A 17,954-nucleotide genomic window follows, 5' to 3' on the forward strand; every position below is an offset into this window, starting at 1 on the left:
TTTAAAGTTATTATTGATAGGTACATGGTAGGTGGCCATTTTTATTCTTTATTTCTTCTTTCATTTATATTTATTCCTTTTTCAGCACTCCCTTTAGCATATCTTGCATTGCCTGCTTGGTGGTAATAAACTCCCTTAGCCCTTTTTTGTCTGTGAAGCTCCTGATTTCACCTTCAATTTTGATTGATAACCTTGCTGGGTATTCTTGCATTTAGTCCCTTGTTTTTCATCTCTTTATATTTTTCATTTTATTCCCTTCTGGCCTGATGTGTTTCTGTTGAGAAATCAGTTGATTGTCTAATGGGAGATCCTTTATAGGTAACTTTCTGTCTCTGTCTCTGGCAGCCTTTAGGATTTTTACTTAGTTGTTGATGTTTACCAATTTAATTATGATGTGTCTTGGTGTCTGTCTTTTTGGGTTCATGTTGTTTGGGACTCTGTGCTTCTTGGACTTGTGTGGCTTTTTCTTCCCAACATCAGAGAAGTTTTCTGTCATTATTTCTTCAAACAAGTTTTCTATTCCTTGCTCCGCTTCCTCTCCTGCTGGCACCCCTGTTATATGTGGATGTTGTTTAGTTTTGTGTCATTCCAAAGCTCTCTTAGGCTCTCCTCCTGCTTTTTAAGTTTTCTTTCCAGTTGCTGCTGTGTTTGTGTTTTTTTTTTCTACCTTGTCTTTTAACTGGCTGATGTGGTCCTCAGCTTCTTCTAGTCTACTGTTGAAGCCTTCCATTGTGTTCTTTATTGCAGCTATGTCATTCTTCATTTCCCCTTGATTCCTTTTCATGTTGGTGACATTCGCATTCAGCTCCTTATAATTTTCATTCTGTTGTGTGTATTTGTCATCCAGGCATTTGAGCATCCTTATAAGCATTACTTTGAATTCTTTCTGTGACTAGTTACTTGCTTCCATTTCATTTAATTCCTTTTCTTATGATTCCTTCTTTTCATTCCTTTGGGGATTTTTTTTCCCCTCTCCCTGTTTTTTGGTGTAACATTTTAATTGTTTCTATGTCTTAGATCCAACTGCTTTGCTACCCAGGTTTTTCAGGAGTGGTGCTATGTAGTTGGTGATTTTTGGGATCCATTGGTGGAGTCTCTCAGATCCCCTTGGCTTAGTGATCTAGTGGAACCCCCGACTTGAACTATTTGGATTCTTTTGATAAGTTGGGTCTTGAATGTCAGTTTCTTGTTTGTGGGTGAAGTCTTGCCATAGATTGTCTGGCAGTGTGACTCATCCCTTGCCTTGTTGTGCAAGCTGTTGTGGATATGATTGTGGTTCCGTCTTTTGTGGAAAAGGTTTCCTGAGGTCTCACTGGTATGTGCTCACTGTGTGTTTCTGGAGTCCATGGCCTGGGAGGAAGGGGTCTTGGAGCCTGAGGCTCAGGTACTGTGACTTTGGCCGGTGTTGTGTGACTTTTGCTGGGGTAGCGTCACTCTTCAACTCACTATTATGGTTCTGGAGCCCATGATGGTGGGGGCAGCTGTCCCATAATCTGCGGTTGAAGCAATGGAATTCTGGCCAATTTGATTTCCCTCTGTGAATCACGAGGGGGTCCATGAGCCAGCTGCTGGGGATGTGGGAACTTTGGAGTTTGTGGCTCAAACACTGTGACTTTGTTCAGGGAGGCAATTCCTCATTAACTCACCAAGGTGTCCAGAAGCAGGCAGCAGGAGGGGAAAGTCATGGATCCTGCTGAGGGAGCTGTGTGTCCTTGGTTGGAGAGGCATGCACCCAGTGCCAGCTCACAGAGGGGCCCAGGAGCTGACTGCTGGGGCTGTGTGCTCGTGAGGCCACATGCTTGAGCAGCGTGACTGCAGAGACTGGATGCTGGCAGCCGGGGGTGCAAGACCCAGCTTCTGCTGCGGGAGCCCTCTGCCTTGGTTGGGGACGCTCGAGCCTTGCAGCGGCTCACAGAGGCACCAGGAGCTGTCTGCTGGGGCGGCAGGCTAGAGGGGCCCCACGCGCTGGAACAGCGCGACCACAGTGTCCAGAGGTCGGCAACCAAGGAGGGGGAAGTCCCACTTGCTACTGCAGAGGCCGTGCGCCCTTGGTTGGAAATGCGTGTGCCCAGTGGCGGCTCACAGAGGCACCCTGGAGCTGCCTGCTGGGGTACAGGGCTCTTGGCGAACCCGCGTGTGTGCTGTTGTGGCAGGACTACCAGTGTCTGTGGGCTGGCAACCGGGGATGGGGGAGTAGCGGTTTCTGCTGTGGGAGCCGTGCACCTTTGGCAGTGGACATCCTAGGGTCTGCAGATCTGTGGTCGAGGCAGCAGGACTTCTGCTGGTGTGGCTGCAGGGTCCTGGACAGTGTCCAAGGCTAGTGTGGATGATGGTGATGTTGAGTTCCTAGAGGAGGCTGTTCTCTCTTTCAAAATGGTGTGGGCTCCGTGCCCGAGCCCTGCAGCCTGGGGAGTGCCTTCAGTGGTGGCAGGGGCTCCCTGTCCAGTAGAGCCTGGTCTGCTAGCTCCTGATACTCCTCCAGTGCCTTACTCACTCACACACACACCATTCACTCCCACACACTCCCCTTTCACCCCCTCACTCACACCCTCTCCCTCATCTCCGTCCTGCCAGCCGCCATCTTCCACATCCCTGAACTTTATTCCTATGTTTAGCTTTTTCAGGAAGTACCAAACTCTTTTCCATAGTGCCTGAATCATCTTAACATTCTCTCTGGCAATGTACGAGGTTCCAGTCTCTCCATATTATTGTTACCAGCACTTACTTGTTGTTTTCTATTTTTTTAAAAAAATTGCTATCATTGTGGGTATCAAGTGATGTCTCAAAGTAGTTTTTTTTATTATTTTATTTTTTTTAATATATTTTATTGATTTTTTACAGAGAGGAAGGGAGAGGGATAGAGAGCTAGAAACATCGATGAGAGAGAGACATCGATCAGCTGCCCCCTGCACACCCCCTACTGGGGATGTGCTCGCAACCAAGGTACATGCCCTTGACCGGAATCGAACCCGGGACCCTTCAGTCCGCAGGCTGACGCTCTATCCACTGAGCCAAACCGGTTAGGGCACAAAGTAGTTTTTTTTAAATTGATTAAGGTATTATATATGTGTCCTTACCCCCCCCCCCCCCATTCCCCCCACCGCACTCCCGTTCATGCCCTCACCCCCCTGGTGTCTATGTCGATTGGTTATGCTTATATGCGTGCATACAAGTCCTTTGGTTGACCTCTACCCCTTACTCCCACCCTCCCCTACCTTCCAGTAGTTTTAATTTGTATACCATTAATGACATTGAGCATCTTTTTATGTTCTTGTTGGCCATTTGTTTATCTCTGGAGAAGTATTTATTCAAGTTCTTTGAACATTTTTAAATTGGGTCATATATGTTTTTGGCTTGTGTTTTTATATATTCTGGATACTAGACTCTTATCAGATACATGATTTGTAAATATTTTCTCCCATTTCATGGGCTGTCTTTTCACTTTCTTGATAATGCCCTTTGATGCCTAAAAGTTTAAAATTTTGATGAAGCCCAGTTTAGTTTTGCAGTTCATGTTTGTGGTATCACATATCTAAGAATCCATTGCTGAATCCAGGTCATGAAGATTTATCCCTATGTTTTCTTCTAAGAATTTATAAATAGTTTATAATCAGTTTATAATATAGTTTAGCTCCTATACTTAAGTCATTGAACCATTTTTTAGTTAATTTTTATATACTAGAGGCCCGGTGCATGAAAATTTATGCACTGGAGGGGGGTCCTTCAGCTAGGCCTGGCCCCTCTCACAGTCCAGGAGCCCTCAGGGGCGGGAGGGGATTCCAGAGAGGAGTGACTTTATTTACTAATTAGAGGCCTGGTGCATGAAAATTCATGCACTGGAGGGGTGTCCCTCAGCCCAGCCTGCCCCATCTCACAGTCCGGGAGCCCTCAGGGGTGGGAGGTGACCCGGCAATCAGGGGAAGGCGACGCCCCATCACACTTCTGCTGCTGCCACTGCCGGCAGCGCAAGCCTCAGCCAGCCCTGGTTACCTGAGCCTCGGATGGCCCTGGGTGGCTGGGCAGTTGCCATCCGAGGCTTGCCTGTGCTTTGGGCCAGCCCAGTGGGGCTGAGGGGACTGGGCATCGCCATTTTGTGGCAGTGGGCACTGCCATTTTTTAGGGTGGGGCAGTCAATTAGCATATTCCCTCCTTATTGGCTGTGGGTGCTGCCATCTTTGAGGGCGGGGCATCAATTAGCATATTCCCTCATTGGCTGTGGGCGCCTCCATCTTTGTGAAGGCGTGAGGGTCAATTAGCATATTTCCTCTTTATTAGGTAGGATTATTAGATAGGATAGTACTAGAGGCCCAGTGCATGAAATTCATGCACTGTTGGGGGTGTCCCTCAGCCCAGCACCCTCTCCAATCTGGGACATCCCTCTCACAATCCAGGACTACTGGCTCCTACCCGCTTGCCTGCCTGCCTGCCTGATTGCCCCTAACCCCTTCTGCCTGCCAGCCTGATCATCCTCTAACTGCTCCCCTGCCAGCCTGATTGATGCCTAACTGCTCCCTTGCCGGCCCGACAGCCCCCAACTGCCCTCCCCTGCCAGCCTGATGGCCCCCAACTTCCCTCCCCTGCTGGCCCAATGGTTGCCCCTAGCTGCCCTCCCTTTTAGGCCTGGTCACACCCAACTGCCCTCCCCTGCTGGCCTGGTAACCCCCAACTGCCCTCCCCTGCCAGCCCGGTAACCCCCAACTGCCCTCCCCTGCTGGCCCGGTCACCCCCAACTGCCCTCCTCTGCGGCCCAGCCCCCCCCAACTGCCCTCTCCTGCCGGCCTGGTTGCCCCTAACTGCCCTCCCCTGCTGGCCTGGTCACCCCTAACTGCCCTTGCCTACCGGCCTGGTCGCCCCTAACTGCCCTCCCCTGCTGGCCTGGTCACCCCTAACTGCCCTTTCTTGCTGGCCTGATCGCCCACAACTACCCTCCCCTGCTGGCCATCTTGTGGCGGCCATCTTTGACCACATGGGGGCGGCCATCTTGTGCAAGGGCGTGAGGGTCAATTTGCATATTACCTCTTTATTATATAGGATTATTATATAGGATATGCATTACCTATGGACACAGACAATAGGGTGGTGAAGGCCTGGGGTGGGTCAGGAACTGGGTGGATGGAGGAAAAAAGGAGGGACATCTGTAATACTCCCAACAATAAAGGTTTTTTTTAAAAAATATATATTTTTATTTATTTCAGAGAGGGAAGGGAGAAGGAGAGAGTGATAGAAATATCAATGATGAGAGAATCAATTATAAAGATTTTTAAAAATTAAAGAAAAATAAATATAAATGATATTTCAGAGAGACTATGAGTGCTTTTTCAGATTCCGTACGTTAATACACACTAATGGCCATATATTCACTTTCTTTTTCTTACTGTTAAATGAGAGAAGCACTGTTTTATTTAAGTACTGTTAAAAACAGAAGGATTACTGTGTCAGTTATCAGTATATTTCTGCTCCAGATTCACCCTTCAATAGATGCTCTTCAATAATGGACCGGACTTTTAAGCATTTTTCCTTTACAAAGAGCATGATATTAATTAAGCTTTATCAGGTGTTGGAGGGGACTAAGTACTAGGGAGGAAGAGTTTTTTTTTTTTTCTTCCTAGGTCACGTGAGCTGTGCTTTCCATTTTCTTCTACTGCATGGTCTGTCAACAGTACATATGGGTGGGAAGATCTGGTGTTGCTCTGTCTTAGCCATGTGCACAGAGAACAAAGGATTTCAGTGACCTTGTAGCCCCAGACCTGGTGACCACCTTGTTAGGCCCTTCTGAAGTGGACACTGCCTACCTCAGGCCTGGTGCCTGCAGTGCCCAGATTACCTCTGCCTGCCTGCATTCCAGAGGATTGTTTCCTGTTTGGCAACAGTGGATCAGCTCTGGTTTTGGAAAACCCAGTGAAATTTTCTATTATCAAGTGTGCTGCAACCATACCTTCTCCAGTGAGAAATCCCAGCCTTGGGGATTTCTACCAAGTTATTCCTTTTGGGTTCTCTCCCTCAGCACTATTTTCCCAACATAGTTTAATTATTATTTTTTTAAAAAATAAAAACAGCTTTGCAGACTTAAAATTGACATACAACAAACTGTACATATTTAAAGAGTATGCTTTGATGAGCTTTGAGATATTTATATAACTACTAGAGGCCTGGTGCACAAAATTCATGCACTGGGGGGGGGGTGTTAGTATAAATGAAACCATCACCATAATGAAGTTAATGAAGATATACATCTCCCAGAGGTATAATTGTGCCCCTTTGGGATCCCTCTCTCCTGCCCCTGTTACATCTTTATAGCTACTATCCTACCATAGTTTAATAAATTATTTTGCAAAGCACTCTGTGTTTAATTTAGTATGCAGTTTCTGTCTCTTGATTGAACCCCTTCTGATACAGATTTGGTGCCTGGTGGGGTTCTAGGAGATAGATGTAAGAATGTGAGATTTTGGTATTGGTTTGGTCATGCCTTTGGGACTGAGCCCAGTATTGAGCTCCTTGCCCATGGAAATGGGATGCTAGTGTTCCATGTTATCACAGTTTGTCAAGCTGTTACTTGCAGTTGATGGTAATTAGTCATGTGCTGCATAATGACATTTTGACCAACGACAGAGCACATATGTGAGGGTGGTCCCATCTATAATAATAAAAATTAGTATGCTAATTAGACTGGACATCCTTCCGGATGACCTCCCGGATGAAACTGCAGTGGTGGGAGCCGAGGCAGAGGCGGCCACCGTGGTGGTGGGGGCTGAGCCCCTTGTACAAATTTAAGCATTGGGCCTCTAGTCTATACTAATAAAAGGGTAATATGCTAATTAGACTGGACATCTTCTGGATGTCCTTCTGGAGAAAGCCACGGTGGCGGGGGCTGAGGCAGAGGCCGTTAGGGGGATCAGGCCGGCAGGGGAGTGCAGTTGGGGGTGAGATCAGGACAGCAGGGGAGGGCAGTTGGGGGTGAGATCAGGCCGGCGGGGAGGGCAGTTGTGGGTGAGATCAGGCCGGCAGGGGAGGGCAGTTGGGGATGACCAGGTCAGCAGGGGAGGGCAGTTGGGGGCGACCAGGCCGGTAGGGGAGGGCAGTTGGGGATGACTAGGCCTGCGGGGGAGGGCAGTTCAGGGTGAGATCAGGCTGGCAGGGGAGGGTAGTTGGGGGCAACCAGGCCAGCAGTGGAGGGCAGTTGGGGGCGACCAGGCTGGTAGGGGAGGGCAGTTGGGGCAATCGAGCTGGCAGGGGAGCAGTTAGGCGTCGATCAGGCTGACAGGGGAGTGATTAGGGGGTGATCAGGCTGGCAGGCAGGCGAGTGGTTGGGAGCCAGCACTCCTGGATTGTGAGAGGGATCCCAGATTGGAGAGGGTGCAGGCTGGGCTGAGGGACACCCCACTCCCCCAGAGCATGAATTTTGTGTACCAGGCCTCTAGATTATAAAATCACAGCTGTAGAAAAAATCATTCCTAGAAGAAATGGGTTTAGGAAGTAAGTTATAGAGGTAAAGGAAGGGCCCTTGGAGCTTGGGAGTGAGGAAGCTAATGGTGTTATGCTTGGTGGGAGGGGAAGGGGAAGGAGAAGGGAAAGGAAAAGGCAGTGGTGTGCTGCGTGGGGGTTGGGGAGAAGAGAGCGCGCTGGGTCCTCCAGCTTAAGGGTTTTATGGGTGGAAATTTTAGGGGAGGTCTTAAGGGAAGATCTGAATAGAATATTCAGCAGCTTTGTCCTTTCAGGGTTGTGTTCTCCACTGATTGATTGGCAGGCACCAGGGCAGGGGGTCATTATTCAATGCAGTTGGTCCTGTGGCTGGTTTTGTGCTTATCTGGGCCTGGAACTGAAATACAACTGAGGCATAGATGTTATCTCTAGGGAGGAAAGGACAGGGGGTCCAAACTTGATGACCAGTGATATGCTAGGGGAGAAAAAGTCACCCTGAGGGCCAGGTTCCACCCTACAATTGATTGATTGTCCATTGATTAGACATTTGGGGCTTTCCACCTTGGTTGGCCTCTTGTACCTGGCCCATTTTCCGTGTCCTGCTCATGTCTGTCCAAATGCCTACAACATTACAATAGCATAAAAAAGAATAAAATACTTAGGAATGAATTTACCTAGGGTGGCAAAAGATTTGTACACAGAAAACTACATTATGTTGCTAAAAGACATTAAAGAAGGTACAAGTAAATGGACAGATATCCTATGGATTGATAGACTTAATATTGTTAAGACATCATTATTGTCCAAAGCAATCTAGAGATTCAATGTAATCCCTGATAAAATCCCAAATACATTTTTTTTTGCTGAAATAGGAAAAATCCATTCTAAAATTCATATGGAATCTCAAGGGAAACAATATTGACAAAACAATATTGACAAAGAACAAAAACCTATAGTAATGAAAACAATATGGTACTGGCATAAAAACAGACATATAGACCAGTGGAAGAGAATAGAGGATCCAGAAATATATCCTTCCATATATGGTCAAATGATTTTTGACAAGGTTGCCAACACCATTTAATATGGAAAGGAGATAGTATCAGTGGGTTGGAGTGACATCCCGTACAACAAAAAGTTGAGGGTTCGATTCCTAGTCAGGGCACATACCTAGATTTCAGGTTTGATCCCCTGTTGGGGTGTGTATGGGAGGCAACTGATTGATGTTCTCCCCCCTCCCCTCCCTAAAAATTAATAAACATATTCTGCAGTGAGGATTAAAAAGAAGAAAGGGTTTAAGCTTGTTAACCTTTGTCTCCAGAAGACTTCTTTGAGAAGGGAAGATTTAACAACAAAAAGACCCCTTTTGTGCTTTTGTTGAGAATGTGTTAATAATGATGGATCTCTTTAACAGAAACTGCATATACTTATACATACAAAAATTTGCATACAACTTCATATGATTCTTAGTTTTTCCCTAAATTTTCCTTTGAAGGTAGAGGAAAGTGTATTTAATTTCTGGATGACACATGAATAAAAAGATACAGAGCTGGCCATAGCACAGTGCATTCTTGAAAATAAAGAGGTGGTCAGAGCAAGGGTACCTATTAGAGTACAGGGGAATGAAATTATTTGGATTGGACAGGTCCTGAAATGGGAAAATTTTTTGTGCCTTTTTGCCTCTTTTCCAACGTGTACTTCGTTGGCTGCCTTTCTCTCTCTCCCTGCCCCTCCCTCCGTCCCGCCCCCATTTATCTCTAAAGTTCTTTTCTTTCTTTACTTTGGTGAAATCAGTCTCTTTCTCTCTTTTTTTTTCTGCTTTCTTTCCCTACCCTTAAATTTAGGTATTCTTCAGAGTTCTCTCTAGTCTCTTCTCATTTTAATTTTCATTTTTACATTACGATCACTGATATGTTGGTGCTTCTTAAATATCTTATGTCTTGGACAACTCCTGACTTCTACCCAAGAGTGTGGACTTTGGAGGCACATAGCTTCGGTTTGAATCCTGGTTCTGCCGTTATTTATTGTTAGACCTTGCACAAGATACTTAACAGCACGTTTTCTCCATCTATGAAATGATACTTACCTTATAGGGAGTTGTTAGAATTAGATGAAATTAATTCAATAACATGCTTAGAACAATGCCTGTTGCTCTAACTACAAGTGATCTATAACAGTTTTGTGGTTATTATTCCTATTTTTAGAGTTATTTTTTCTCTAAACCAGGGATGGGAAACGTCCAGCCGTAGGCCATAAAAGGCCTGCAAAATCATTTGGTCTAGTCCTGCCAAAGCATTAGGGGTGAGTTAATTAGATGTTTGCACAAATATAGTAGGCTAATTTTAAGTAGATAATTTTGTATGGCGAATGATGTTATAAATATCCAAATGGCCCTTGGCAGAAAAAAGGTTCCCCACCCCTGCTCTAAGCTCTGCCCCCTCATCCCCAAACTTGGCAATTGCAGAACATTACAAGGGAAGTCAAATAGGTCAGTGGTCAACAAACAGAATATTTTTTCTTCCTAGCAACTATGCCTTATTTAATAAGGATTTGTATGTTTTTATGGTATGATTTTTGACCAGAAATTGTCTAATGTGGTTGTGTTGGGGGTCCCTGGGGCACCCCAGGTTAAATGATTCATGAGGAGAACTTACAGAATAGGGTTTATTACAGTGAAAGGATATAAAGCAAAATCAACAAGGAGAAAAGGAGCATAGGGTCAAGTCCAGAGGAAAACAGGTGTCAGCTTTGAGTCCTCCTCCAGTGGAGTCACACAGAATATGCTTAATTCCTCATCAGTGAGTTATGACAACATTTGGAAATGTCTGCCAGGGAAGCTCATAGATACAGTGCCTATGGTTTACACTGGGGGCTGTTCATGTAGCCTAACATGTACCAAAATTTCAGATTCCTGGAAAGAAAGTTTAGGCACAATGAGCTGTTCTTATCAGGGAATGATAGGAACCCTTCTGAAATCTAAGTTCCCAAGTGCCAGTGAAGGGCCAACCTTGAAAGGAGACCTTTCTAAGGATAGCAACCTCAGGCCTGTTATGTTAACTTTTATTCTGCACAGAGGTATATTATAAAATGTACTTTACCTAAGAAACCAATATCAATAAATCTATACATTTTGCCCTAACTGTTTTTGGCTCAGTGGATAGAGCGTCGGCCTGCGGACCTAAGGGTCCCAGGTTCGATTCAGGTCAAGGGCCCGTACCTCAGGTTGCAGGCTCCTACACCCCCTTGTCCCCTATGCCCTGGTTGGGGCTCCTGCAGGAGGCAACCAATCTATGTGTTTCTCTCACATCAATATTTCTCTGTCTTTCCCTCTCTCTAAAAATCAATGGAAAAATAACCTTGGGTGAGGATTAAAACAAATCTATACATTTTAAAAACAGTTTTATTGAGATATACATCATACACCATAACATCTACCCATTTAAAATGAACAGTGCAGTGCAGTGATTTAGTATACACTGAGTGGCCAGATTATTATGATCTCTGAATGCATAATAATCTGGCCACTCAGTATATATATTAGAGGCCTGGTGCATGAATTTGTGCATGGGTGGGATCCGGCCAACCTGGCCAGGGGGAGGGGACATGGGCGGTTGGCTAGCCTGCCTGCTGGTCGAACTCCTGGTTGAGGGGACGATTTGCATATTAGCCTTTTATTATATAGGATATACACTGAGTGGCCAGATTATTATGTGTTCAGAGATCATAATAATCTGGCCACTCAGTGTATTTATTCAGTTAAGTATCCATCACCTCAATCTGATTTTAGGACATTTTTATCACCCTGAAAAGAAACCCTGTTCATATCTGTCCATCCCCTCCCTTAATTCTTAACCCCAGCCACAGGCAACCACTAATCTGCTTTCTGTCTCTGTGGAACAAATCTATACATTTAATAGGTTTTCACCATTATTTCATCTCTGATCTTAATGGGTTTATAAGGTGGTAGTTCAGAAATTATCCAGAGATACTTCTCTTTCAGTGTTTGTTAAAGAACCAGTGGTTGAGTCCGTGTGTAATCTCCTTACCAACAGTAGTCATCATCATTGTTGGTATTACATGAGTTGGTGGTATTTAATGAAATAATTATTTATGAAGGCAAACTTTATGCTCGCCTTTAAGTATGCTATATAGTTGGTTGAGGCTTACTGAAGAGAATTTTGAACTCAGCTTGGTTAACATTTAGTCCTTTCATGATACCTTTCTGCTGTGAGCTAGGTAGAGATTCATGTAGAGAATTGCATGAGATTGGGAGAGATAGCTGCACTGTCGCTATTAGGATGTAGAGCTATTAGGATGTAGAGATGGAAAAATGTATATATTAGGAGAGAAAGGACAAAAGTATTACTTAAGTGTTTTGTTTTCTTTTTACATTTTATATAGGCACAATATGCAATAATAAGTGAATTTATATGTGAATTTATAAATTATATTTAAATAATTATAAAAATTCTTTAAAATTGTAAAAAATTTAAAGCAAAGGTGCTTGTGAGTTTTTAAATAATTATTTGGATTGAAATCTAGTTTCCTCATAATAGAATTAGTAGGTAAGTTGTACTGTAAACCAACAACTATGGGAAAATGTTTGTTTTATGGTTAAAACACAGAATTCAATCACCATGAGTTATGTAAGTTTTGACTAATCTTGGGTGTTTACCTAAATGTTCAAATCTGTGTAAATCCCTATGCTTTTTAATATGTTTAATTTTAATGTTTTCACGATCATAATTAAAAGAGATATTTTTGGACATCAGGAATTAATATAGGGAGTCATTTATTTTCAGGGACAAAGCACCAGAGTTCATTGTTACTTACCTGCTTATCTTCCAGGTGATTTGACAGCGAGATGCTGCTCTCCATAGGGATGCTCATGCTGTCGGCCACACAAATCTATACCATCTTGACTGTGCAATTGTTTGCATTTTTAAACCTACTGCCTGTAGAAGCAGACATTTTAGCAGTAAGTATCGTAAAATTTATTCATGCCTAAAAACATCCCTTAAAGGAAAGCTTTAAAAGTCCTAAATGGTAGAATTTTATAAGGTGTTTACCTACAAATATATGGGCACATACACATAGTTGTTACTTGAAAGTGGGGGACCTTACTCATCTTTTTACTGCTGAATATCTAATGTAATATCTAATGTACAGTAAATACCTGATAGATGTTGTTCTTGCGAGTGTGTGTGCTCCCAAGAGTGCTCATATGTATGTATAGCTATATGCTGTGTATTTCTAGAATTTTACTGTTTTCCTTGATAATTAGTATATATGTAATGACTTTAATAATGTTATTTTAAAAAATTGTACAAGATGTCCATAGAAAATATTAAACTGCCCTACCTGGTTTGGCTCAGTGGTTAGAGTGTCAGCCTGTGGGCTGAAGGGTCTCAGGTTCAATTCTGGTCAAGGGCACATACGTAGGTTGCAGGCTCAATCCATGTGCACGTGTGGGAGGCAACCTATTGATGTTGCTTCTCTCTGTCTCTTCCCCTCCCTTCCACTCTCTCTGAAAATCAGTGGGGAAAAAAAATCCTCTGGTGAGGATTAACAAAGAAAATATTAAGCTAAAATTAATGTTAATGAGTAAGTAAAAAAGCACAATGGTCTTATCTGTAATGATGGCTAGAAAAGATTTTAGAGAACATTGTTCTTCAAAACCTTAGGTGTCCTTTCTAGGTGTCTTACTATCCTCTAAACTGGGAAGTGTATCTGTTTTCTCTTTCTCATTTCTGTGAAGCTAGAAAGAGAAGAATTAACTCTGTGTGTGTGTGCATGTGTGTACCCATGCACATCTATACTCTAGGTACTGTGCTAAGGTTTTTACTTTTTCAGTACGAATTGCTTAGTGACATTAGGTGAGAAATAGAAGGGCTGGAATTGTTGCTGATCAAAGCTTGATGTGGTCCTCAGCCATGTGTCTGCATACCGTAGCACTTATGGAAGAGTCTAGGATCAGTGTAGAGCCTGGGAGAAAACTAAGCTGGTTTCTATACCTTAGCTTTTGAAGGCATAGAAATTCTAATCCCTATGAGATTTCTTACCTTCTGTTTCCCTCTTTAGTAGAGAAATGGCTGATTAGATTATTTTTTAGAAAAGTGGATTTTTTTTTTTTTCAGTTGGAATGGAAGCAGAATTAAGAGTCCATTGTTATCCAAATCTCTCCTCCAAATTAGTCCCTAAAGTGCTTGGAATATTTTTGGGATGACTTTTGAAATGAGGTAGAGGATGTATGAATGGACTGATCAAGGAGTGAAGTTCTTGTTGTCTACCTTTTTTCCTTTGATTTCTTTCATTTCCTCCTCCCCTCTCTCCCTCCTTCCCATCTTCCTATTTTCTCTGTTCTTTCTAACATCTGCCACTCCTTGTTGTCTTTCTTTCCTTTTTACCTGAAGTGGATTGTTACTCTATGGTTCAGCTATGATGGGTTAAATGACTGTCTGTGGACTGCTCTGGGAACTGAACTGCTGTGTGATTTTTTTGTTTTTTACTGTTTAAAGCAGCGGTCTCCAACCGGTCACCCATTGACTTCTCCCCGGCTGCCCTCACCCCCTGGCACATGCTCTCACCCCCTTAGTGTCTGTGTCCATTGGTTATGCTTATATGCATGCATACAAATCCTTTGGTTGATCTCTTAACACTCCTCCTCCCCTGCCTTCCCACTGAAGTTTGGCAGCCTGTTTGATGCTTCTCTGTCTCTATATCTATTTTTGTTCATCAGTTTATGTTGTTCATTATATTACACAAATGAGTGAGATTATGTGATATTTATCTTTCTCTGACTGGCTTATTTTGCTTAGTATAATGCTCTCCAGGTCCATCCATGCTGTTGTGAATGGTAAGAGTTCTTTCTTTTTTATAGCAGCGTAGTATTCCATTGTGTAGATGTACCCCGCTGTGTCATTTTGATCAAATTATTTAGCCACTGTAAGTGTCTCAGTTCCTTTATTTATAAGCTGAGGTGTTGTAGTGATGATTAAGTAAGATAAACTTCTTAGAACAGTATCTGAAACACAGTAAATGTTTTATCTGTTTTACCTGCATTTCTAATTATCATTCTCTTCATCCTTCACTCACTCCCTCGAGCAGTGTATGAGACTGCCCAAGGTGATTTTTTTAATAGAGACAAAACAAAATATTAAGTACAAAAGAACAATCAGTTCTTGCCATCAGTGTTCCCCATGCTTTAGGCAAGTGAGAAATGTATGATGTTATCTGGTGAAGGAACTATGAACATGGGAGTTGCTCATGGCAGGAGGAGGAGGAGGAGCATGGGAGTTGTTTAAATCTGGCCTTTGTGCTGACATTAAAAGATGGAAGGCTGACATGAGTGCAGAGATAGCTGGAGGGGAGAGGGTTGTAAAGACTGAGGAACTGGATGTAGTAACACAATTATTCAAAATAAGTGAGTCAAGAGGTAGAAAATATTAGTTCTTTCTTTTAATTGAATGAGAATATCTCTGAAATCTGAGTTTGCAGCAACACAGAATTCAATAAGTTGGGAAAGATTGATTCTAATTCCATTTTTAATAGGTATTAGTATTCTGCCTTTGAAGTGATAAAGTCAGTTTTAGTCATGATATTTGTATGTCAGATGATTTTATTTTTGGCATTTGAATTCTCCCATTTAACTGTTAATATCCTGACAACAGTACTCTAATTTACTAGAGCAGTACTGTTGTCAGGATATTAACAGTTAAATGGGAGAATTCAAATGCCAAAAATAGAAGAGACTATTGGAGATGCCACTATAGTGTGTTGCTAGCCAGTCAGTAAACTCTCTAGATCAGTGGTCGGCAAACTGCGGCTCGCAAGCCGCATGCGGCTCTTTGGCCCCTTGAGTGTGGCTCTTCCACAAAATACCACGGCCTGGGCGAGTCTGTTTTGAAGAAGTGGCATTAGGAGAAGTTTAAGTTTAAAAAATTTGTCTCTCAAAAGAAATTTCAGTCGTTGTACTGTTGATATTTGGCTCTGTTGACTAAAGAGTTTGTCGACCACTGCAGATCATGAATACCTGGAAGTCAGGACTGTCTTACTAAACATTACATCTTGTGCCTAGAGCAAGTTACACAGTGGGAATTCAGTAAATCTTTGAACTGATAAATAGCTTTTCACTGGATATTTAGTTCTTTTATGTTTTCTTTTAGTAGTATTCATTTTTTGGTACTTTAGATTGTTGTTGTTTCTGTTAACAATTCATTCTCTTTTCATCTCTTATCTCATTTCTCTTTCTTTTGATCCAAAAGGAAATGTGAAATTATTAATTATGTAGGTTTATATATAGAAACATGGAACCTTAGGATTGGCAGGGGCATGACACTTTAGAGATAACCAGATCAGTGTTGAATGTTCTCAGGCTCATAAGCTATGAGTGATGTATTAGCTTTGAGTAGGGCCATGATTTTATTGAGAAGTAGTATCCATCGTATATTGTTTTAGAGTGAGTCAAACAATCCAATTTTGGTTTACTCCCAATCTGCTTTTTGATTCTGTTGAAGGGATTTGTCAGGGACAGAATTCGTTGCTTGGTAGGTGCTTGTGAGGGCCAATGGGCAGAATAGGAGAGTAGCACCCAGTGGTGTGAATGGATTGGATTACACAGCATGGTAGCTCTAGCAGTTGAGTTAGAATCTGAGCTAAATTTAACATCTCTTAAATCTCACTTTACTTCTTATGAAAATGAGACTGTATGAGAGACAATGTGGGGCAATGGGTTAAGAGCCAGGGTTCTGGGGCCATACGGCATAGATTAGAATCCTGGTTCCTCTAATTTACTAGAACAAGTTATTTTCAACATCTGTGGTCTCTCTAAAATGAGGATGAAAATAATAGTGACTGACTTTAGGGTTGTTGTAAGGATTAAATAAGTGAATACCTATTAAGTGTTTAGCATGATGTCATAAATGCTCAATAGTTACTTTCTAAATTAAATGAAATTTTCTATTAAGGCTGCTGTCAAAGAGGAGAATTGGTTTAGGAAAAGACCTTTTCAAAATATGTGCATTAGCCAAAACCGGTTTGGCTCAGTGGATAGAGCGTCAGCCTGCGGACTGAAGGGTCCCAGGTTCGATTCCGGTCAAGGGCATGTAACTTGGTTGCGGGCACATCCCCAGTGGGAGGTGTGCAAAAGGCAGCTGATCGATGTTTCTCTCTCATCGATGTTTCTGACTATCTATCCCTCTTCCTTCCTCTCTGTAAAAAATCAATAAAATATATTTAAAAAAAAAATATGTGCATTAAAACTGTTATACGTGGTAATCACTGCAGATGGGATTCCAGAGAGGAGTGACTTTATTTACTAATTAGAGGCCTGGTGCATGAAAATTCATGCACTGGAGGGGGTGTCCCTCAGCCCAGCCTGCCCCATCTCACAGTCCGGGAGCCCTCAGTGGTGGGAGGTGACCCGGCAATCAGGGGAATGTGATGCCCCCATCACACCTCTGCTACTGCCACTGCCGGCAGCGCAAGCCTTGGCTGGCCCTGGTTACCTGCACCTTGGGCCATCCCTGGGTGGCTGGGCAGCCACCATCCGAGGCTTGCCTGCGCCTTGGGCCGGCCCTGGGCGGCTGGGCGTCTAAGGGGACTGGGAGACTCTGGAGGCAGGAATGCGGTGCGCCTGCGGCCCTGGCGGGGCTGAGGGGAATGGGCGCCGCCATCTTGTGGCTATGGGTGCCGCCATATTTGAGGGCGTGACAGTCAATTAGCATATTCCCTCCTTATTGGCTGTGGGTGCCGCCATATTTGAGGGCGTGATGATCAATTAGCATATTCCCTCTTTATTAGATAGGAATCAAACATTTTAATAGTGAGCATGCTTTAATTTCAGGAGCAGCAGTCTCCCCTCAGTAGTAAAAATGTAAAGCACTTAGTGCTAAAGATGTTTCCATTTCTCTTATTCATGATAAGAAGTGTTTTTTTAAACAATTTATCATCTATCTATATATAAGCCTAATATGCAAAGTGTCCCCTTGGGAGTTCAACCAGGAGTTCGATCACTCGCTATGACGTGCGCTGACCACCAGGGAGCAGCGTGGAATGAAGGGAGCTGGCAGCTGCTAGGGACCCTACCTGTGAACGAATTTTGTGCACTGGGCCTCTAGTGGGACTATAAGAGGCAGTGTGAGACAATCCTTATTTTGCTATTAAGAAAACACAAAGTAATTTCAAAATGGGTCTCACTTAATAACAAAACTGATTCCAAGCCCTAATATTACAAGTATTATGTAGGTCAAGGCAGATATTTTATTTCTGAACTTCTAGTAAAAAAGTGAAACTCCTCAATAATAGGAAATGATAAAAAAATACTTTAGTACAGTTGTAGATTTTCCATTTCCTAATTTTAAAAGTACCTTTTAAAAAAGTACTGTCTGCACGCATTTGTATTTTTCTTTGGTCTATTTACGTTGATCTAGATCATTTACTTTATTTTACAGTAGTGTCTTCAGCCTTGGAAGAGTTAAAAGACTTTCTCAAATTCAACACAGAGCTGATCATAATTGAATTAAATCAGTTAAAGG

At 43.0% G+C, this 17,954-nt stretch overlaps 1 protein-coding gene across 12 annotated transcripts in view; it reads left to right on the forward strand.

Annotated features, from left to right (window-relative positions):
* RNF13 (ring finger protein 13) overlaps positions 1-17,954 on the forward strand; it is a 178,494-nt gene that overhangs the window by 12,569 nt on the left and 147,971 nt on the right. For all 12 annotated transcript variants that reach the window (XM_080657509.1, XM_080657508.1, XM_080657516.1 and 9 more), the window contains exon 2: positions 12,268-12,397. In XM_080657509.1, coding sequence (XP_080513635.1) covers positions 12,284-12,397 — 114 coding nt within the window. In that variant the 5' untranslated portion in view covers positions 12,268-12,283. The remainder of the gene's footprint in view (positions 1-12,267; positions 12,398-17,954) is intronic.

Source organism: Plecotus auritus (genome assembly GCF_963455305.1).
Source record: "Plecotus auritus genome assembly, chromosome: 2".
Lineage (NCBI taxonomy): Eukaryota > Metazoa > Chordata > Mammalia > Chiroptera > Vespertilionidae > Plecotus > Plecotus auritus.